The sequence below is a fragment of the Mercenaria mercenaria genome, chromosome 13, assembly GCF_021730395.1.
Source record: "Mercenaria mercenaria strain notata chromosome 13, MADL_Memer_1, whole genome shotgun sequence".
Lineage (NCBI taxonomy): Eukaryota > Metazoa > Mollusca > Bivalvia > Venerida > Veneridae > Mercenaria > Mercenaria mercenaria.
In genome coordinates this window covers 31609924-31632568 of record NC_069373.1, presented here as the reverse complement: position 1 = coordinate 31632568, position 22645 = coordinate 31609924, and the positions used below count along the sequence as shown (strand labels likewise).

General features: G+C 38.0%; 1 protein-coding gene across 1 annotated transcript; it reads left to right on the top strand.

Annotated features, from left to right (window-relative positions):
* Positions 1–516: 516 nt before the first annotated feature.
* LOC123529073 (uncharacterized) lies at positions 517–22645 on the top strand. The gene is made up of 4 exons (XM_053521457.1): positions 517–528; positions 14236–14433; positions 15788–15961; positions 20983–22645. The coding sequence occupies exons 2-4, from the start codon at positions 14277–14279 to the stop codon at positions 21045–21047; spliced, it is 396 nt and encodes a 131-aa protein (XP_053377432.1). The 5' UTR covers positions 517–528; positions 14236–14276; the 3' UTR covers positions 21048–22645.

Here is a 22645-nt window from a genome sequence, read left to right as displayed (position 1 = left end):
TCCCCAAAAAAACCCAAAACCGGGAAATTATCCGTGCTTGAAAGGGGAAAAATTGAAAAAGGGGGGAAAAAACTGATAGTCAGTTTTTTTCCCTGGGGAAAAATTGACTAACTGTCAGTTTCTTTCCCTATCCCGAAAAATTAAATTCCCAAGGGGGGAAAAAATGACCGGGGGTGAGGGGGGGGGGGGGGGGGGGAAAAAACTGGGCTTGTTGTTTTTTCCCCGGGGGGAAAGAATTTACTGGTCAGTTTTTTTTCCCCGGGGAAAAAAAAATGATGGGGGGAAAAAAAATGGGGGTGTTACACCGGTTTTGGTTACTTTTTCTTTTCAGGGGAGCCCAAACTACACCCTAGCGTTTCTTTTTTTTTTTTCCCTTTTTTTAGAAAAGAAATTTAAATTGCGGGGAGGTCATTTTCTTGATGAATGGTGAAATGAAAAATATACAGATAGGGGTATTCATTGTGATTGGAAGGGTTTGGGGGGAGTTTTATTTGATCGTTTTTCCCGCTAGGCTGTATCGAAATGAATGTAAGAAAATTTCAATTTGTTTGTGTTTTTTTTTGTACCCCTTTCGATTATGAGATTGTGTTAAAATAAAACCCAAAGGAAACTGGGTGTACAGATTAGGGTGGAATCGCTCTCGAAGAAGGAGTATTTTGTTTTGCTCATTGTGGACAATCTGTTCTTTGGTACACAGATGAACACTTTAGGGCCATTGACCTTCTCGGTTTTTAGCTCACCAGAGCACGAAGTGCTTAAGGTGAGCTATTGTTACTGGTTGTCATTCGTCATCCGTCAACATTTGCCTTGCGAACACTCTAGAGGCAACAGTTGTGACCCAATATTTATGAAACTTGGTCAGAATGTTTGTCTTGATGATCTCTGGGTCAAGTTTGAAGCTGAGTCATGTGGGGTTAAAAACTAGGTCACTAGCCTAAGGCCAGATCAAAGAAAAATCTTGTTAACACTCTAGAGACCACAATTTAAGTTTGAAACTCATAAGAATTGGTCAGAATGTTTGTCTTGATGATGTCTAAGTCAAGTTTGGATCTGGGTCATGTGGGGTCAAAAGGTAGGTCATCCGATCAAGTCAAAGGAAAAGCTTGATAACACCTTCATGACCATATCTTCATGAAACTTTGTCAAAATGTTTATCTTGATGATCTTTAGCCCATTTTCCAATCTGGGTTATGGAGTCAAAAACTAGGTCACCTGTTAAAATCAAAGAAAAAAGGGGCTGCATTTTTAGCTTGACTATACGAAGTATGGAAAACTGTCCTACTCAACCCAGCGTCCTTCCGTGTCCGCCCCTTGGTTAAATTTTTGATGCACATTTTCTTTATCTCTGTGATTACTTGATGGATTTGTTAATCACCCTCCATGATTGGTGGGGGTACTCATGATGGTGGGGTTATAGGAATGGTCACCTTCCGTCCTCCATCCTTCTGTAACACGTTTCCGCTCTGTATCTCCTAAACCCCTTGAAGGATTTTCATGAAACATGGGTCATATGATCACCTCATCAGGACGATGAGCAGAATACATGAGTAAGCCATGTTGGCTCAAGGTCAAGGTCACAAGTCAAGGTCAAATGTTATAGCCTTTGGTTTCTTGTCCACTCTGTATCCTCTAAACCCCTTGAAGGATAATCATGAAACTTGGATCAAATGATCACCTCATCAAGACAATATACAGAACCCATGAGTCAGCCATGTTCGACTGAAGGTAAAGGTCACAACTCGAGGTCAAAGTTTTGGACCTTCCATTTTGTGTCCGCTGTGTATCTCCTAAACCCCTTGAAGGATAAACATGAAACTTGAGTCAAATGATCACCTCATCAAGACGATGTGCAGAACCCATGAGTCAGCCATGCCTTTTCAAGACCAAGGTCACATTTCAAGGTCAAAGGTTTGAGCTTTCCGTTTCGTGTCCGCTCTGTCTCCTAAACCCTTTGAAGGATAATCATGAAACTTGTATCAAAAGATCACCTAATCAAGACGTTTTGCAGAACCCACAAGTCAGTCATGTTGACTCAAGCTCAAGGTCACAGCTCAAGGTCTAAGGCTTGAGCCTTCCATTTCGTGTCCACTCTGCATCTCCTAAACCCCTTGAAGGATAATCATGAAACTTGGATCAAATGATCACTTCATCAAGACAGTATGCAGAACCTATGAGTCAGCCATGGTGGCTCAAGGTCAAGGTCAAAACTCTAGTTCAAAGGTTTGAGCCACTATCCATAGCAGCGGCAGGGGATATAGCTGTCTTTCAGACTGCCTTGTTTCAAACTTAAAATACGTATTCCTCATCATCACCAACATCATATGACACAAGGGCAATAACTCTTACACCAATATTTCATGAATTATTCTCCTTTTTACTTAGAATTTCATGTTAAAGTTTTGATGCACTCATTTTATCTCAGTTATTACTAAATGGATTTGATTCAGACTGAAAGTAGTCATTCTGCATGATCTCCCACATCATATGACACAAGGCCCATAACTGGTACAAATATTTAATGAATTATCACCCTTTTACTTAGAATTTCAGGTTAAAGTTTTGATGCACTTTCACTGCTTAATGGATTAGATATACAAATGTAAACTTAAAATAGTTGTTCTACCTTATCACTCACATCATATGAAACAAGGTGCATAACTCTGGCACTAATTTTTCTTGAATTATGCCCCCTTTTACTTAGAATTTAAGGTTAATTATCCCCCACCGATGAAATCGGCTTGTCCGTCCGCAGCCATTTCTCAGTAACAAGTTGGTAGAATTTATAAACATGTGAAGTTGTGTACCCACACCTGGTCACCACCTTGCCTTGGTCACATCCCCTCCCCCTCTCCCCCACAACCAAACTTGCACACAACTTCTATCACCATAAGATCTTGGTTCCTTTCTTGAACTGGGCAGATCCCATTATGAGTTCTAGAGTTATGGCCCCTGAAAGGGCCAAAATAAGCTATTTTGACCTTGTCTGCACAATAGCAGCTTTGTTTATGATTTGATTTTTACCAAACATTTTGCACACAACTTGTATGACCATAAGGTCTTGGTTACTTTCTTGAACTGGCCAGATTCCTTATGGGTTCCAGAGTTATGGCCCCTGAAAGGGCCAGAATTACCTATTTTGACATTGTCTGCACAATAGCAGCTTCATTTATGATTTTATTTTAACCAAACTTGCACACAACTTGTATCACCATAAGATCTTGGTTCCTTTCTTGAACTGGCCAGATTCCATTATGGGTTCCAGAGTGATGGCCCCTGAAAGGGCCAGAATTAGCTATTTTGACCTTGTCTGCACAATAGCAGCTTCATTTATGATTTGAATTTAATCAAACTTGGACAAAACTTGTGTCACCATAAGATCTTGGTTCCTTTCCTGAACCGGCCAGATCCCATAATGAATTCCAGAGTTATGGCCCCTGAAAGGGCCAGAATTAGTTATTTTGACCTTGTCTGCACAATAGCAGCTTCATTTATGATTGGATTTTAACCAAACTTGCACACAACTTGTATCACCATAAGAACTCGATTCCTTTTTATACACCCGAAGGGACGTATTATGTTATCGCCTTGGTGTCCGTCTGTCTGTTGGTTAGCAATTTCCATTCTGCTCTGTAACTCTTGAACCCCTTGAAGGATTACAAAGAAACCTGACACAAATGTTCACCTCATCAAAACGACGTGCAGAGTGTATGTTTCGGATGGCTCATTTCAAGGTCAAGGTCACACATAGGGGTCAAAGGTCATATGACTTTGTTTTGTGTGTATATTGCTCTGCTCAGGTGAGTTTATCTGATCGCTCGATGTCCGTCGTCTGTTGTCTGGCATCTGTCTGTCTGTCGTCTGTCGTCCGTCAGCATTTAGCTTGTGTATGCGATAGAGGCTGTATTTTTCAACTGATCTTCATGAATTTTGGTCAGAATGAATACCTTGATGAAATCTAGGCAGAGTTCGAAAATGGTTCATCTGGGGTCAAAAACTAGGTCACTAGGTCAGATCAAGGAAAAACCTTGTGTATGCGATAGAGGCTGTATTTTTCAATTGATCTTCATGAAATTTTGTCAGAATGATAACCTTGATGAAATCTAGGCCAAGTTCAAAAATGGGTCACCCGGGATCAAAAACTAGGTCACTAGGTCAAATCAAGGAAAATCCATGTGTATGGGATAGAAGCTGTATTTTTCATTTTATCTTCATGAATTTTGGTCAGAATGATTACCTTGATGAAATCTAGGCTGAGTTGAAAATGGGTTATCTGGGGTTAAAAACTAAGTCACTAGGTCAAATCAAAGAAAAACCTTGTGTATGCGTTAGAGGCTGTATTTTTCAACTGATCTTCATGAAATTTTGTCAGAATGATTACCTTGATGAAATCTAGGCCAAGTTTGAAAATGGATCATCTAGGGTCAAAAACTAGGTCACTAGGTCATTTCAAAGAAAAACCTTGTGTATACGCTAGAGGCTGTATTTTTCAATTGATCTTCATGAATTTTGGTCAGAACGATTGCCTTGATAAAATCTAGGTCAAGTTTGAATATGGGTCATCCGGGATCAAAAACTAGGTCACTAGGTCAAATCAAATAAAAACCTTGTGTATGCAATAGGGGCTGCATTTTACACCGGATCTTCATGAAATTTAATCAGAATGTTTGTCTATATGAAATCTAGGTGGAGTTTGAATATGGTTCATCTAGGGTCAAAAACTAGGTCACCCGGTCAAATTAAAGAAAAACTTGTGTATGCAATAGGGGCTGCATTTTACACTGGATATTCATAAAATTTAGTCAGAATGATTGCCTTGACGAAATCTAGATCAGATTAGAATATGGGTCATCGTTGTTCAAAAGCTAGGTCACTAGGTCAAATCAAAGAAAAACCTTGTGTATGCAATAGAGACTGTATTTTTCAATTGATCTTCATGAAATTTTGTCAGAATGATAACCTTGATGAAATCTAGGCCAAGTTCAAAAATGGGTCACCTGGGATCAAAAACTAGGTCACTAGGTCAAATCAAGGAAAATCCTTGTGTATGGGATAGAGGCTGCATTTTTCATTTTATTTTCATGAATTTTGGTCAGAATGATTACCTTGATGAAATCTAGGCCGAGTTGAAAATGGGTTATCTGGGGTTAAAAACTAGGTCACTAGGTCAAATCAAAGAAAAACCTTGTGTATGCGATAGAGGCTGTATTTTTCAACTGATCTTCATAAAATTTTGTCAGAATGATTACCTTGATGAAATCTAGGCCAAGTTTGAAAATGGGTCATCTGGGTCAAAAACTAGGTCACTAGGTCATTTCAAAGAAAAACCTTGTGTATACGCTAGAGGCTGTAATTTATCAATTGATCTTCATGAATTTTGGTCAGAACGATTGCCTTGATAAAATCTAGGTCAAGTTTGAATATGGGTCTTTCGGGATCAAAAACTAGGTCACTAGGTCAAATCAAATAAAAACCTTGTGTATGCAATAGGGGCTGCATTTTACCTGGATCTTCATAAAATTTAATCAGAATGTTTGTCTGTATGAAATCTAGGTGGAATTTGAATATGGTTCATCTAGGGTCAAAAACTAGGTCACCTGGTCAAATTAAATAAAAACCTTGTGTACGCAATAGTGGCTGCATTTTACATTGGATATTCATAAAATTTAGAATGATTGCCTTGATCAAATCTAGGTCAGATTCGAATGTAGGTCATCTTAGCTCAGAAACTAGGTCACTAGGCCAAATTGAAGAAAATGCTTGTTTACACTTAAGAGACCACATTTTTTATCCAATCTTAATGAAAACTGGTCAGAATATTTGTTTCCATGAAATCACTATGTCAAACATGTTTACACTGTTATGGTATGTTTCTCAGGTGAGCGACCTAGGGCCATCTTGGCCCTCTTGTCTGTGGTACAACATGGATGGTACCTCCAATTTTTAGGTGTATTTTGACATATCTGTACCTTGTAAAACTACTGGCCTGATTTGAAAATAATTTTATTTGAAGTAACTTTAAGAAAATTTCAACTATATTTTCTCATAATTCTTTTGATTGATCTTGATTATGATTTTTTGACCTTCTTGTCCTTAAGTGCAATGATAACAGGTGAGCAATATAGGGCCATTATGGCCCTCTTGTTTAAATTGATCTTCATGAAATTTGGTCACAAATGATTGCCTTAATGAAATCTAGTTCAAATTCGAATATGGGTAATGATAAACTGGGGTCAAAAAGTAGCTCGCTAGGTTGAATAAAAGAAAACCCTTGTGTATGCAATAGGAACTGTATTTTACACTGGATCTTCATGAAATTTGGTCACAGTGTTTGTCTGGATGAAATCTAGGTCAAGTTTGAATATGGGCCATCTGGGGTCCAAAACTAGGTCACCCGGTCAAATCAAAGAAAAACTTGCAATAGGGGCTACATTTTACACTGGATATTCATAAAATTTAGTCAGATCGCTCGATGTCCGGCACCCGGCATCAGTTGTCTGTTTGTCTGTCTGTTGTCTGTCAACATTTAGCTTCTGTATGTGACAGGCTGTATTTTTATGCCCCCTTTGGAAGAAGGAGGGGTATATTGTTTTGCAGATGTCGGTCGGTCGGTTGGAATGTAGACCAATGAGGTCTGTATGTCAAAGGTCAAGGTCACAGTGACCCTGAATAGTTAAACGGTTTCCGGATGATAACTCAATAACAACTGGGCTTAGGATCATGAAAGCTGATAGGGAGGTTGGTCATGACCAGCAGATGACCCCTATTGATTTTGAGGTCAGTATGTTAATGGTCAAGGTCACAGTGACCCTGAACAGTTAAAAGGTATCCAGATGATAACTGAAGAACGCTTAGGCCTAGGGTCATGAAAGTTGAAAGGGAGGTTGGTCATGACCAAGTCGGTTGGTCGGTAAGTCGGTCGGTCTGTCGGTCAGTCGGAATGTAGACCAATCCGTTTCCTGACGATAACTCAAGAACGCTTGGGCCTAGGATCATGAAAGTTTATAGGAAGGTTTGTCATCACCAGCAGATGACCCCTACTAATTTTGAGGTCTGTATGTCAAAGGTCAAGGTCACAGTGACCCTGAATAGTTAAATGGTTTCCGGATGATAACTCAATAACAACTGGGCTTAGGATCATGAAAGTTGATAGGGAGATTGGTCATGACCAGCAGATGACCCCTATAGATCAGTATGTTACAGGTCAAGGTCACAGTGACCCTGAACAGTTAAAAGGTATCCGGATGATAACTCAAGAACGCTTAGGCCTAGGGTCATGAAAGTTGAAAGGGAGGTTGGTCATGACCAGCAGATGACCTCTATTGATTTTGAGGTCAGTATGTCAAAGGTCAAGGACACAGTGACCAGGAACAGGAAAATGGTTTCCGGGCAATAACTCAAGAATGCTGGGGCCTAATGTCAGGAAAATTGATAGCGAGGTTGGTCATGACCAGCAGATGATCCCTATTGATTTTGAGTTCATTAGGTCAAAGGTCAAGGTCACATTGGCCAGGAACAGTTAAACTGTTTCTGATCTTTTGGTCAAAAACCACAGGGCCCAGGGCTTTGATGTTTGGTATGTAGCAAAATCTAGTGGTCCTCTACCAAGACTGTTCAGATTATTTCCCTGGGGTCAAATATGGCACCATCCCGGCAGTCACATGGTTTATATAGAATTATATAGGAAAAAACTTTGAAAAATCTCTTGTCCAAAACCACATGGCCTAGGGCTTTGATATTTTGTATATGACATCATCAAGTGGTCCTCTACTAAGATTGTTCAAATTATTCCTGTAGGGTCAAATATGGCCCCGCCCTGGGGGTCACATGTTTTATATAGATTTATATAGGGAAATACTTTGAAAATCTTCTTGACCAAACCACAAAGACTAGGGCTTTGATATTTGTAATGTAGCATCATCTAGTGGTTCTCTACCAAGTTTGTTCAAATTATCCCTCTAGGGTCAAATATGGCTCCGCCCCGGGGGTCACATGGTTCATAAAGACTTATATAGGGAAAAACTTAGAAACTTCATGACCTACTTTCACTTTTTTATACGCCCGTTTAAAAAACGGGACGTATTATGGGAACGCCCCTGGCGGGCGGGCGGGCGGCGTCCACAGACTTTGTCCGGAGCATATCTTCTACATGCATGAAGGGATTTTGATGAAACTTGGCACAGTTGTTCATCATCATGAGACGGAGTATCATGCGCAAAAACCAGGTCCCTAGGTCTAAGGTCAAGGTCACACTTAGAGGTCAAAGCTCAAATTCAAGAATGACTTTGTCCGGAGCATATCTTCTTCATGCATGGAGGGATTTTGATGAAAGTTGGCACAATTGTTCATCATCATGAGACGGAGTGTCCTGCGCAAGAACCAGGTCCCTAGGTCTAAGGTCAAGGTCACACTTAGAGGTCAAAGGATACAAGAAAGAAAACTTTGTCTGGAGCATATCTTCTTCATGCATGGAGGGATTTTGATATAACTTGGCACAAATGTTCACCACCACGAGGCGGAGTGTCGTGCGCAAGAACCAGGTCCCTAGGTCTAAGGTCAAGGTCACACTTAGAGGTCAACGGATACAAGAATGAAAACCTTGTCCGGAGCATTTCTTCTTCATGCATAGAGGGATTTTGATATAACTTGGTACAAATGTTCACCACCACGAGGCGGAGTGTCATGCGCCAGAACCAGGTCCCTAGGTCAAAGGTCAAGGTCACACTTAGAGGCCAAAGGTCAGATACAAGAATGACTTTGTCCGATGCATGGAGGGATTTTGATGTAACTTGGCACAATTATACACCATCGTGAGACGAAGTGTCTTGCGCAGTTCCCTTCTTTAGAATTACTTCCCTTTGTTGTTACTATAAATAGCTTATATTGTAACTTTTTCATTACTAGTCGTAGGGAAAAATGGAGACCACTTTTCTGTAGTACAACACGCATGCTACATCCAATTATGAGGTGTATTTTGACCAATCTCTACCTGGTAAAGATTTTTGTGTGGACTTACAATTTTTTTTTTTTTTTTTTTTTTTTTTTTTTTTAAGATTATCTTCCCTTAGTTGTTACTATAAATAACTTATATTGTAACTTTTTTATAATTGACCGTAGGGAAAAAACAAGACCACTTTTCTGTGGTACAACATAGATGTTACTTTCAAATTTTAGGTGTATTTTAATGTACCTCTACCTGGTAAGGAGTTTTTTTGTGGACTTAGAAAAACAAATGACTTACAATGATTACTAAACAACCACAAAATTAAAATTCCATTTGCAAATACAGGTGCTAGAGTAAAGAAATTTGCTGTGACGGGCATATATTGTGACATTCTGGCACTCTTGTTTGAAGCTACATACTTCAAATTTGGACCACATGCTTAGTTTTGTATTTCGAAATAAAATATGACCTTGATTTTGACCTAGTGACCTTTTTTCACATTTCTCAAGCTACAGCCTTCAAATTTAAACCACAAGCATAGTTTTATGTACCAAAATGAACTTTGATCTTGAGATTGACCTAGTGTCCTACTTTCACATTTCTGAAGGTACAGGCTTCAAATTTGGACCACGCGCACAGTTTCGTGTTTCGAAATAAAATTTGACCTTGATTTTGACCTAGTGACCTACTTTCACATTTCTCAAGCTACAGCCTTCAAATTTGAACCACGTGCATAGTTTTGTGTACTGAAATAAACTTTGATCTTGAGATTGACCTAGTGACCTACTTTCACATTTCTGAAGGTACAGGCTTCAAATTTAGACCACATGCATAGTTTTGTGTACCGAAATAAAATTTGACCTAGTGACCTACTTTCATGTTTCTCAAGCTGCAGCCTTCAAATTTGAACCCCATGCATAGTTTTATGTACCAAAATGAACTTTGATCTTGAGATTCACCTAGTGACCTACTTTCACATTTCTGAAGCTACAGCTTCAAATTTTGACCGCATGCATATTTTTGTGTTCTGAATTGAAATTTGACCTTGATTTTTACCTATTACCTACTTCCACTTTTCTCAAGCTACAGCCTCCAGATTTGAAGCACATGCATAGTTCTGTCTACCGAAATGAACTTTGACCTTGAAATTGATCTAGTGACCTACTTTCACATTTCTCAAGCCACAGCTTTCAAATTTGGACCACATGCACAGTGTTTTGTACCGATATGAAATTTGACTTTAATTTTGACCTTGAGCTAGTCTTGAAATTTGGAACATTCAAAAATGGCACAGTGGTGGGTGCCAAGATCACTCTGTGATCTCTTGTTAGGTTAATAGCTTTAAGGTCAAGGTCAGATTGAACCAGAACGGTAGAACTTTTGTTTACAGTGAGCATATAATTTCTGTTCCTTGTGCAATTACTGATTGCATCAAGGGGGGCATTTCGTGTTCGACGAGCTCTTGTTTAAATTGATCTTCATGAAATTTGGTCACAGATGATTGCCTTGATGAAATCTAGGTCAAATTCGAATATGGGTAATGATAATCGGTCAAAAACTAGCTTGCTAGGTCAAATAAAAGAAAACCCTTGTTCGTGTATGCAATAGGAACTGTATTTTACACTGGATCTTCATGAAATTTGATCACAATGTTTGTCTGGATGAAATCTAGGTCAAGTTTGAATATGGGCCATCTGGGGTCAAAAACTAGGTCACACGGTCAAATCAAAGAAAAACCTTGTGTATGTAGTAGAGGCTGTATTTTTCAATTGATCTTCATGAAATTTGTCAGAATGATTACGTTGATGAAATCTAGGTCAAGATGGAATATGTGTTATTTGGGTGCAAAAAATAGGTCACTAGGTCAAATCAAAGAAAAACCTTGTGTTTGCAATACGGACTGCATTTAACATCGGATCTTCATGAAATTTGATCAGAATGTTTTTCTGGTTTAAAGCTAGGTCAGGTTTAAATATGGGTTATGTTGGGTAAAAAAACTAGTTCACACGGCCAATCAAGGAAAAACCTTGTGTAAGCAATCCCTCCTTTTGCACTGGATATTCATAAATTTTAGTCAGAATGGTTGCCTTGATGAAATCTAGGTCAGGTTCAAATATATCATGGGTCAAAAACTAGGTCGCTAGGTTAAATTAAAGAAAAACGATGTGTATGCAATGGGGACTGCATTTTACACTGGATCTTCATGAAATTTGATCAGAATGTTTGTCTCGATGAAATTTAGGTCAGGTTCGAATAGGTCACCCAGTAAAATCATAGAGAAACATTTTGAATGCAGTAGGGGCTATAATTTAGGCAGGATGTTCGTGAAATTTTGCTTTGATGAATTCTAGGTCAAATTCCAATATGGGTCATGTTGGGTCAAAAACTAGGTCACTTGGTCAAATCAGAGGATAACCTTGTGCATGCAATATGGGCTGCATTTTTTCAGTGGATCTTCATGAAATTTGATCAGAATGTTTGTCTTGATGAAAGCTAGGTCGAGTTCAAATATGGGTCTTGTTGGGTTAAAAACTAGGTCACTTGGTCAAATCAGAGGATAACCTTGCCTATGCAAAAGGGGGTTGCATTTTAAGCAAGATATTCATTTAATTTGATCAAGCTGTTCTCAGGTGAGCGACCTAGAACCATTTGGTCCTCTTTTTCATTTCAAGTGCATGATACTTTGTCAGAATTTTTGTCTGTATGAAATTTAGTATGAGTTTTTATGTGGGTCACATGGGGTCAAAAACTATGTCACCAGGTCAAATCAAATAATAAGTTTGTTTAAACTGTAGGGACACCTTTTTATACGCCCGTTTGAAAAACAGGACGTATTATGGGAACGCCCCTGGCTGGTAGGCTTGTGGCTGGGCAGATGGGCGGGCGGGCGGCGTCCACAGACTTTGTCCGGAGCATTTCTTTTTCATGTATGGAGTGATTTTGGTGAAACTGGGCACAATTGTTCACCATCATGAGACGAAGTGTCGTGCGCAAGAACTAGGTCCCTAGGTCTAAGATCAAGGTCACACTTAGAGGTCAAAGGATACTAGAATGAAAAGTTTGTTCGGAGCATTTCTTCTTCATGCATGGAGGGATTTTGATATAAGTTGGCACATATGTTCACCACCATGAGACGCAGTGTTTTGTGCAAGAAACAGGTTTTATAACTGACTGTAGAGAAAAACCAAGACCACTTTTCTGTGGTACAACATAGATGATACTTTCAAATTTTAGGTGTATTTAAGGTATCTCTATCTGGTAAGTATTTTTTTTGTGGACTTAGAAAAACAAAAAAAGAATTGCAATTATTACTATACAACCACAAAATTAAAATTCCATGTGCAAATATAGGTGCTAGTGTAGTAAAATTTGCTGCTGTGACGTGCGTATATTGTGACATTCTGGCACTCTTGTTTATTTTATCTTCATAAAACTTTGTCAAAATGTTTTTTTATCATAAAAGTCTTTGATGATTTCGAATTTGGGTCATGTGGGGTCAAAAATTAGGTCACTAGGTCAAAGCAAAGGAAAAACTTTTAAACATCCTAGAGGCCACATTTTTGTTCCAGTAATAATAATGACTTTATTTTATGAGGCAAACATATTTGGAAACCAGTCTTACATATGGGCCTCAACATATATACATGTACATGAGAAAGAATACATTAATACAAACATATTAAAACATAATAAAATTACAATGAAATACATTTAACTAAATACATTTAACTAAGTTAGTCTGTAAAATTAAATATTTATGGAATGAAATATTTAAGATTTACATAAGGTTTTGCTGCCCACCAGAGTACCACCATGACAAGAACGAAGTTTTAAATGTTGACAAGGAGTTTGATTGGCGGATATTAAGTGGGATTTTATTCCATATGATAGGACCTGAGTAGGCCAGTGACTTTCTGCAAAATTCTCATCTTGGTTTAGGTACATTTAGAAATTGTTGTGTGTGTGATCTGAGGGCAGTATTATTTGAATGTGAGAATAAGTTAGACATGTACTGTGGGAAAAGGTTATTGACTGATTTGTAAACAAAGATTGCCTTTTTATGAAATTCGATCATGGATTTTCATCCATTTCAGTTCTTGAAAGAGTTCTTCTGGTGGTGTGTCATGGTCTTTGTCGAGAATAATTCATGCTGCTCTTTTTTGAAATTTGTAGATATTGTTCAGAAGATCACTATTACAGTTTCCCCATATTGTGCAACAGTAGTCTAGGTGGGGTAAGATATATGCATTGAAATATAGTTTGCACATTTCAGTACTCAAGTATTGCTTAATGCATAAGAGAAGATATAGCAATGAGTTGCATTTTTTAAGAAGATGGCCAATCTGTGTTTCCCAATGAAGTGTATAATCAACATGAATTCCTAATAACCAGTCTTCCCGAAACTGTCAGAATGTTTGTTTTTATGGAATTTTGGACAAGCATTAATCGGGGTCATGTTGGGTCAAAAACTAGGTCACTAGGTCGAATCAAAGAAAATGCTTGTTTACACTCAAGAGGCCACATCTTTGGTCCGATCTTAATGAAAATTGGCCAGAATATTTGTATTCATGAAATCACTATGTCAAACATGTTTACACTGTTATGGTATGTTTCTCAGGTGAGCGACCTAGGCTTGTTTCACTTTTAAATACATTTTGTACTAACACTTCATCAGAACATTGTGTATGCAACTTTTATTGTTTCCATCTAAATAAAATGAAACTTAGTGTATATCTTCAACATAAAATGAACCCCTTTCATCATGCTTGACACAATTGATTCTGCCTTTGCGACCAGTGCAGTCTTGTCTTGATACTGTAAAATCATTAAATTTCGTGGGCATGAAATTTCGTGGTTTTGGTCAAAATGGCAATTTCGTGGGGATATGAATTCGTGGATTTTAACTTTTGCACATAAAATGAATGGGAATTTTACTTGTTCGTTGTGATTAAATTTCGTGGATTGGCTCAACCACGAAATCCACGAAAATTAGTCCCCCACGAATATTAATGATTTCACAGTATGTACTGTTCCCCATTCAGTCAGTATCTTTTGTATGCACCCCTTTTTACAGTAAATGGTACTGTCCAAATTGAAAGGTGGACAGCTTCATTATAGAAATTTAGCAGGGTAAGGGTTAATCTTCTTTGTTGTCTCTGTACAGTGGTCGACAGAAACTAATCAAAGGTGACACAGTTATTATTAATTTAAAGTTTGCGTAGTATTTGTGCCATTGCATATGTTGCTTACATTGGCAGACAATTTTTGTACAAAGTTTTGACAATGTATTTCAGTGGAAGTCTCTGAAAGCACGTCTGAAAGCCTCACGTCCACTATGACAACCATCTTGTTGGTCGCCCTTGTACCAGGAGCACCTTTTTTGGTCGTAGTTTTAACTGCTGTTTGCATTTTTTGTTGTCGTAAGGCACAAAAATATGATGCTAGGAGAGCACAGCATCAAACTACATTAGGCGCTGTCACTATGCAAACAGGTATATATATTTAGAAAATCTTTTATTTTGATATTCTATACAGAAATTTGTTTTGTTCACAATTAAAACTGGAAAATGTTTTAGACTTAATATGAAATCTTAGGATAGTAAGTTATGGTTATTTTTAATATTCTTTTGTTCCGAAATTCTATTAACAGCCGTAATACTTGAATTACATTTAGTAAAAGAACGAAACGAAAATCACGTGCTTGTATTATAAATATTTTCTTTTGTTTGATAACTTATTTCAAACATTTGCTAGGTTATCTTGGATTAGAGTACATGTACATATAACCTTCCATTTTGTGTACGCATGCAGTAGTTATGTCTCCCACCACACAGTGGTGTGGGAGACATATTGATTTACTCCAGTCTGTGTGTCTGTCACAAAGTTTGTCCGCACTCTAAGTCGAACATTACTCATCCGATTTTCACCAAACTTGAACAAAATGTGTTTGACCATAAGACCTTGGCCAAGTTCGATAACTAGCCAATCGGTCCAGGCGTCTTGGAGTTATGGCCCTTGAATTACCAAAAATCGGTCTTTTTACTCTTGTCCGCACTCTAATTCGAATTTTTCTCATCTAATCTTCACCAAACTTGAACAAAATGTGTTTGACCATGAGACCTCGGCCAAGTTCGATAACTAGCTGAATCGGTCTGGGCATTTTGGAGTTACGGCCCTTGAATTATCGAAAAATTGGCCTTTTTACTCATGTCCACACTCTTAATCAAACATTTCTTATCCGATCTTCACTAAACTTGAACAAAATGTGTTTGACCATAAGACCTCGGCCAAGTTCGATAACTAGCCAAATCGGTCCAGGCATTTTGGAGTTACGGCCCTTGAATTATCGAAAAATCGGCCTTTTTACTCTTGTCCGCACTCTGAGTCGAACATTTCTCATCCGATCTTCACCAAACTTGAACAAAATATGTTTGACCATGAGACCTCAGCCAAGTTCGATAACTAGCCAAATCGGTCCAGGCATTTTAGAGTTACGGGCCTTGAATTACCGAAAAAATCCATCTGTTTACTCTTGTCCGCTCTCTAAGTCGAACATTTCTCATCCGATCTTCACCAAACTTGAACAAAATGTGTTTGGCCATAAGACCTTACCCAAGTTCGATAACTAGCCAAATCTGCCCAGGCACTTTTGATTTATGGCCCTTGAATTACTGATTGGATCCACTCATCCAGACCATCTAATTCATCTAGAGAAACTAACATTTTTTCATAGGGGCAGTTGTGGGAGACATGCGCTTTTCTCAAAAGCATCTCTAGTTTGCTATTACTATTCAGTATGATTGTGGCATATTTTTTTGTCCAAATGTTCTCACGAATTTGATCTAGGTCAAGGTTATTCCACATCATCACAGCCAGTAGACGGATACCAGCCTGTACCGCAGGAAGCTGGATTACAGAAACTGCCAAGCGGTTATCATATACATGCAATGCAGACTGCAGTACCAGTTGATCAGAATGCCAGTCTGGTTGCAGGAAATCAGCCTCAGGTATCCCCGTCAGGTGAGCACTTTTTGATGATCTGTGCATAAACATAAGGCAGGTCAAGTTCACACTTAAAGACAAAAGATTTTACTTCATTATTCTTTGTCAGTCTAAACAAGGAGCTTGCTAAAGCTGTTGTGTTTTTAGATCACCTGAGCTGAAAGTGCTAAGGGAAAGCTATTTTGTCATCGTCCAGCATCTAGTCATTTGTTCGCCAGCACTTTTCTTCAAAGACACCTCCTCTGAAATCATGTAGTGGAAGTTGATGAAACCTGGCTAGGATGATCTTTGGGTTGTCTTCTTCCAAAGTTGTTCAAACCGTTTCACTTGGTTGCACATAGGGGCCACTAGAGTTATTGTGGAAACTTAAACAAAATTTTGTATGAAACTTTTTGCTAGGTTTTAAAAACTTGGATGACTCTTTACCAGTATTGTTCAGATGATTTCAGTTCGTCGAAAACATGACCACGAGGGGGGCTTAGTAATTTTTCCTAGAAGTATATATTGGAAACATTAAAACATTAAAACTCTTCTTGTATGAAACATCAGGCCCAATTTTAGAATAATGTTACACAGACGTTTCTCGGGTAACAATATATGAAGATTGTGCAAATTATTCTTTTTCATCTGAAAAATCATGGTTGCTCAAGTGGAAACTGATATATTAGATTATATAACACTTACACCCCTGTCTGAAAGATCACACAAAGGTCATTTTTCTTGTCTGGTCACTGCCTTTTTCTACTTATATGAGGATATTCAGATAAATGGGTACAAGCTTTCACCATCAAAAGAAGATGTATTTTCCAATTATGTAATATATGTAATATATAAATATTTTTTGCCAAGTCTACGTGTTCTATTGTCATGGTGCCGTTACTCTCTTGACTCGCATATCTTTGTATCCTACCACCACAGTGAACGCATCCTATAGACAACTTTTTGGCTCATCTGTCACATAGTGACAAGGTGAGCTTTTGTGATCGGCCTTCGTCCGTCGTTGTCCGTCCACAATTTCATGTGAACATGATAAAGATCGCATTTTGCAATCGATTTTAATCAAACTTGCACACTTCATTTATGGTTTTATTTGATACAAAGTTGCAAAATATCTTTAACAACAATAGATCTTGGATTCTTCGATGAATCCATCAAATCCAATCATAGGTTCCAGAGTTACGGCCCCTGATTGACACCTGAAAGAGCCAAAATTTGTTGATTTTTACCTTGTGAACTCGCTAGAAGTGACATTTTACATTAGATTTTAATCACACTTGCATACAACTTAAGTCGCAATAAGATCTCAATTCCTTTTGAAAACCGGCTAGATTCCGATATGGATTCTAGAGTTAAGGGGCCTCCATGGTCGAGTGGTTAAGGTCGCTGACTTCAAATCACTTGCCCATCATCGATGTAGGTTCGAGCCTCACTCGGGGCGTTGAATTCTTCATGTGAGGAATTAAGCCATCCAGCTGGCTTACGATAGGTTCTACCCAGATGCCCGCTCGTGATGAAATAATTCACGGAGGGGCACCTGGGGTCTTCCTCCACCATTTAAGCTGGAAAGTCGCCATATGACCTATCATGTGTTGGTGCAACGTTAAATAAAAAAAAAAATTCTAGAGTTACTGCCGCTGAAAGGGGCAACATTTCTTATTTTGGCCCTATCAGCCATATAGAGGTTTCATTTGTGCTTTGTTTTGATACAGACTTGCATGAAGTGTTTATCTTGATGATCTCTAGATTCGAAACTGAGTCATGTGTGGTCAAAAACTAGGTCACCAGGTCAAATCAAAGGAAAAGCTTGTTAACACCCTAGAGGCTACATTTAAAAGATATTAGGTAAGGGTATATTTCTCGGAAGCATAGAGCACCAAAAACACAGCCCAAGAGCCACGCATTTACATATAGGCCCACAACAAAAAGAAGCTGTAATGGTAAAATATTTTAGACGGGTTGCATCAAACATCCAACAAGTACATATTAATAAAAGCTAAATATTGATAAAGGGGAAGGAAATGGTAAGGGGCGAATGGGGTCTGGGGTGGGGGTGGAATCCGAAGGGGAAAGTTTAACAAGGATGTATATATCTTCAAGAAACATAGTCAGAATGTTTATCTTGCTGATTCCTATGCCAAGTGCAAAACTGGATCATAATTATGGGATCAAAAACTAGGTCACACATTCAAATCAAAGGAAAAGCTTGATAACACTGTTGAGGCCCCATTTATAACCGTATTTTCATGAAACTTTGTAAGACTGTTTATATTGATGATTCCTAGGCCAAGTTCGAAACTGGGTCATGTTGGGTCAAAAACTAGGTCATCCGCTAAAATGAAAGAAAAGCTTGTTAACACTCTAGAGGCCATATTTATGGCCCTATCTTATGAAATTTAGTAAGACTGTTTATCTTGATGATTACTAGGCCAAGTTTGAAAATGGTTTATTTAGGGTTAAAAACTAGGTCACCACCCAAATCAAAGGAAAAGCTTGTTATCACTGTAGAGGCCACACTTATGACCCTATCTTCATGAAACTTGGGTCAGAATGTTTATCTTGATGATTTCAAGGCCAAGTTTAACAGGCGAGCGATATAGGGTCACCATGACCCTCTTGTTAGTTTCATTTTAGTTTATGACAGCTTTGAATTTAATTAAGCTATAACTATACATAAAATGAGAATCGAACCTCCAAGAATATCCTTTTAGGCATGGAATGTATTATTCAAAAGAGTAGCAGACTAGGTCTTTTTTTTTTTATCTCACCTGGCTTTGTGATCGCATTTTGTCCGTCGTCCGTCCGTCATCCGTACATTCACAATTTCTTGTGAACATGAAAAAGACAACATTTTGCCATCAATTTTAATCAGACTTGCACAGAACTTGTACTGGCATAATATCTTGATTCCTTTTTGAAAACCTGACATATCCCATCATGGGTTCCAGAGATATGGCCCGTTAAAGGGTCAGAATTTGCTATTTTGGGCTTGTGAACATGATAGAGACCACATTTTACAGACAACTTTAATTAAACTTGCACACACCTGGTATTGGCATATTATCTCAGTTCCTTACATAAACTTGACAGATCTCATCATGGGTTCAAGAGTTATGGCCCCCTAAAGGGCCAAAATTTGCTATTTTGGCGGGTTGTGGACACGATCGATATAGACCACATTTTGCAATCAACTTTTGTTCCTTTCGAAAATTGGCCGTATCCCATCATGGGTTCCAGAGTTGTGGCCCCTTAAAGGGCCAAAATTTGCTATTTTGTCTTTTGCAGCCATATAGAAACTTCTTTTATGGTTTGATGTGATACAAACGTGTGAAATATCTTTAACAATAATAAATTTTAGATTTCATTATGAATCTGTCAGATCCAACAATAGGTTCCGGAGTTACGGCCTTGACTGACCCCTAAAAGAGGCAAAATTTGTTAATTTTTACCTTGTGAACACGATAGAATTGACATTTTATATTTGATTTTAACCACACTTACAACTTAAGTCACAAAAAGATCTCGGTTCCTTTCGAAAACTGGCTGGATTCCATCATGGGTTCTAGAGTAACTGCCCCTAAAAGGGGCAAAATTTTATATTTTGGATCTTTAAGCCATACAGAGATTTCATTTTTGCTTCGATTTGATACAAACTTGCACGGGATGATTATCCTGATGATGTCTAGGCCTTGATCGAAACTGGGTCAGTTGGGGTCAAAAACTAGGTCACCAGTTCAAATCGAAGGAAAAGCTTGTTAACACTCTTTAGGCCACATTTATGACCCTATCTTGATGACTCTTAGGTTAACCCTGACCTACTGACATACTTTCTTTTTTTTTAAGCTATAACAAAGGAATTTGGACTACCTGTATTTTGAAATCAATTTTAATTTTTTAAGGTTTCGATGGAGGCATTGAGAAACAAAAATCAAACAACACCAAATCTTAGAAAGAAAGAGTTGTTTGACATGAAAATTGAACAGCATGTAAAACATGTATATTACTTTACGAAACAAGTGTCAGTATACTGATATAAACATTGAATTCCGGAAAAGGGCTGCCTAAAGGGGCTCCACTACCGGACAGTTAAACGCCTTTAAAAACTCACCATTTTCAAAGAACTGTTACACATGTTTGTTTTGATGCATTTGCAATAGCGTGCGAGTGGTGAAATTTCACGTAACAAGGTGGAACATAGTTTTCAGCTATTGTTTATCTTTTTTTCTTTACAAATGGCATTCATTTTCAAAGGGAGACAACTTTTTCTCAAAGATTACTGAAAATAATCGGAAAAAGTTGTTTCCCTTTGAAAATGAATGCCATTTGTACTTAAAATAATCGGGAACAGTTGTCTCCCTTTGAAAATGAATGCCATTTGTAAAGAAATAAAGATAAACAATTGCTGAAAACTGTGTTCCACCTTGTTGTGCGAAATTTCACCACTCGCACGCTATTGCAAATGCATCAAAACGAACATGTGTAACTGTTCTTTGAAAATGGTGAGTTTTTAAAGGCGTTTAACTGTCCGGAAGTGGAGCCCCTTTAGGCAGCCCTTTTCCGGAATTCAATGTTTATATCAGTATACTGACACTTGTTTCTTAAAGTAATATACATGTTTTACATGCTGTTCAATTTTCATGTCAAACAACTCTTTCTTTCTATGATTTGGTGTTGTTTGATTTTTGTTTCTCAAGGCCTCCATCGAAACCTTAACAGATTTCTGTAGTTATCTTGAATAATCTTTACCATGACCTACTCACCTAGTTTTTTGTTTCTGAAGCATTAGCAAAAAAATTTGTTCAAGCAAGCAACTAAAAGGTGAGCGATATAAGGGTATCATGGCCCTCTTGTTAAGTGAAATGACGTTGTCCATTTACTGTCGGCTTAGCGCCTGCCACTTAAGCATTTCGTTTTGTCAATTAGCGAGTCCACCACCTTGTCAGTTTGGTGGTATTTGATTCAAACGTTTCTTGTCTAACTATTCATATTTATATTGTTTCTGTCTTGTCTAACTATTCATATTTATATTGTTTCTGTTACAGATCCACCAGTAGAGCGAGAAAGTATAGCCCCACCTCAGTATGACACTTTGTTTCCAGAAAAGTAGTACTACTTATACTAAAGTGCTTTAAGTGCTCTTAATTATACAAGTCATTCATTGCAACCAGTATTTGATATACTAATAGTCTCTACTTTGTTCCGCCGTCACATGTAATAACCTTGTGTTTGACTGAGTTCTGTGCCACGACATATCTTAGTCGCTTTCTTGATGATTGGGTGCAAGCTGTTATCGGAGTGATTTACTTGTTATAAGGCATTTACAAGAAATTCATTAAAACATTGAAGATCAGGATGTAGAAGAACCTAACACTGTAACAGATATTCGGTCATATCCGACAACATTTTGTTTCTTGCCAGCAAAGTAATTAACAGTGTCATGGGAGAGGAGAGTAATTTACTATCAAATTCGCCTGCAAAATAGAATTATAACATTAAGAAAAGCTCATTTAAATTCTGAACTTAACAGGAAGTAACAATTAAATAACTTTGTACGCCAAATTATCAATCTATTAGATATAATTCAACAGGCTGTTTCTTCCATGCAGTGTACCCCAACCGGGAAAAATGTGCCTCTGTGGCTGAGTGGTTAAGGTCTCTGACTTCAAATCATTTGCCGCCTCATCGATGTGGGTTCGAGACTCTCTCGGGGCAAAAACTTCTTTATGTGAGGAAGCCATCCAGCTGGCTTATGGAAGGTCGGTGGTTCTACCCAGGTGCCCGCTCATGATGAAATAATGCACGGAGGGGCGCCTGGGGTCTTCCTCCACCATCAAAGCTGGAAAGTCGCCATATGAGCTATAATTTTGTCGGTTCGATGTTAAACCCAACCAGCCAACCTTGAAAATAGTTTCTTTCTAATTTTCTTACAACAATACATTTGTACATTAAAAAAACCTTTGAAATAAAAAAATCATTTCATTGTTTGGTACTCGTACTAATAGATGGCCACTTGGTCTGGTATCTATAGTGTTGTGAAAGACTTTGTAACAAGTGGATCATCTTAAGAATGCGTTCCCATTATTCCCATTGATCTTTTATACGAATCCAAAATCTTCTTATACAGGGAACGCATGCTATTATCTTGTTGAAAATACGCAGTCTTTTGTAATTTTGAATGTGTGTTCCTTTACTGGTTCTAATTTGGGACAATAGGTTTGCACAACGTCTCTTAATTTATACGAGTATTGTAAACTCAAGTAATACAGTTGCCATTTATATGGAAAAAGAATTTTAGTAAGAATTCTTTCATACCTTTTCACCTGCTTTGATGTATGTACATTGTATTTTGAAGGTGGCTTCTCTTGTCCAAATGGGATGTATTTTGACGGAGATATATTTTTGGTAATTAAAGACTCGACAGATAGGCTAATATAGAATGAACTGTGTCAGTTGAAGAACTTTCGTTTGGATTGATGGATTTAACCGAAACTTTGCATAAAAGAACATTTTATAAACATAAGCTTTGGCTTGGTATCTTTACGAAGTAACAACAGAGTTATGACTCTTGAATAAACTTGTATTAAATTGTGTCCGACCGTGCTCAAAAAGTATATGATCCATATGCATCAAATACAAACATGATGGTTGTTTCATTGGCAGATATTCCCATTCAAACAGGGGTTGTGATTTTTAGCTAAAGGTGAG

Bases quoted from the DNA above. Each gene is read 5' to 3' on its own strand.
- LOC123529073 (XM_053521457.1), top strand. From the start codon at position 14,277: ATGACAACCATCTTGTTGGTCGCCCTTGTACCAGGAGCACCTTTTTTG. The intron at 14,434-15,787 runs GTATATATATTT...AATTTGATCTAG, and splicing joins CGCTGTCACTATGCAAACAG to GTCAAGGTTATTCCACATCA. The intron at 15,962-20,982 runs GTGAGCACTTTT...TTTCTGTTACAG, and splicing joins GCCTCAGGTATCCCCGTCAG to ATCCACCAGTAGAGCGAGAA.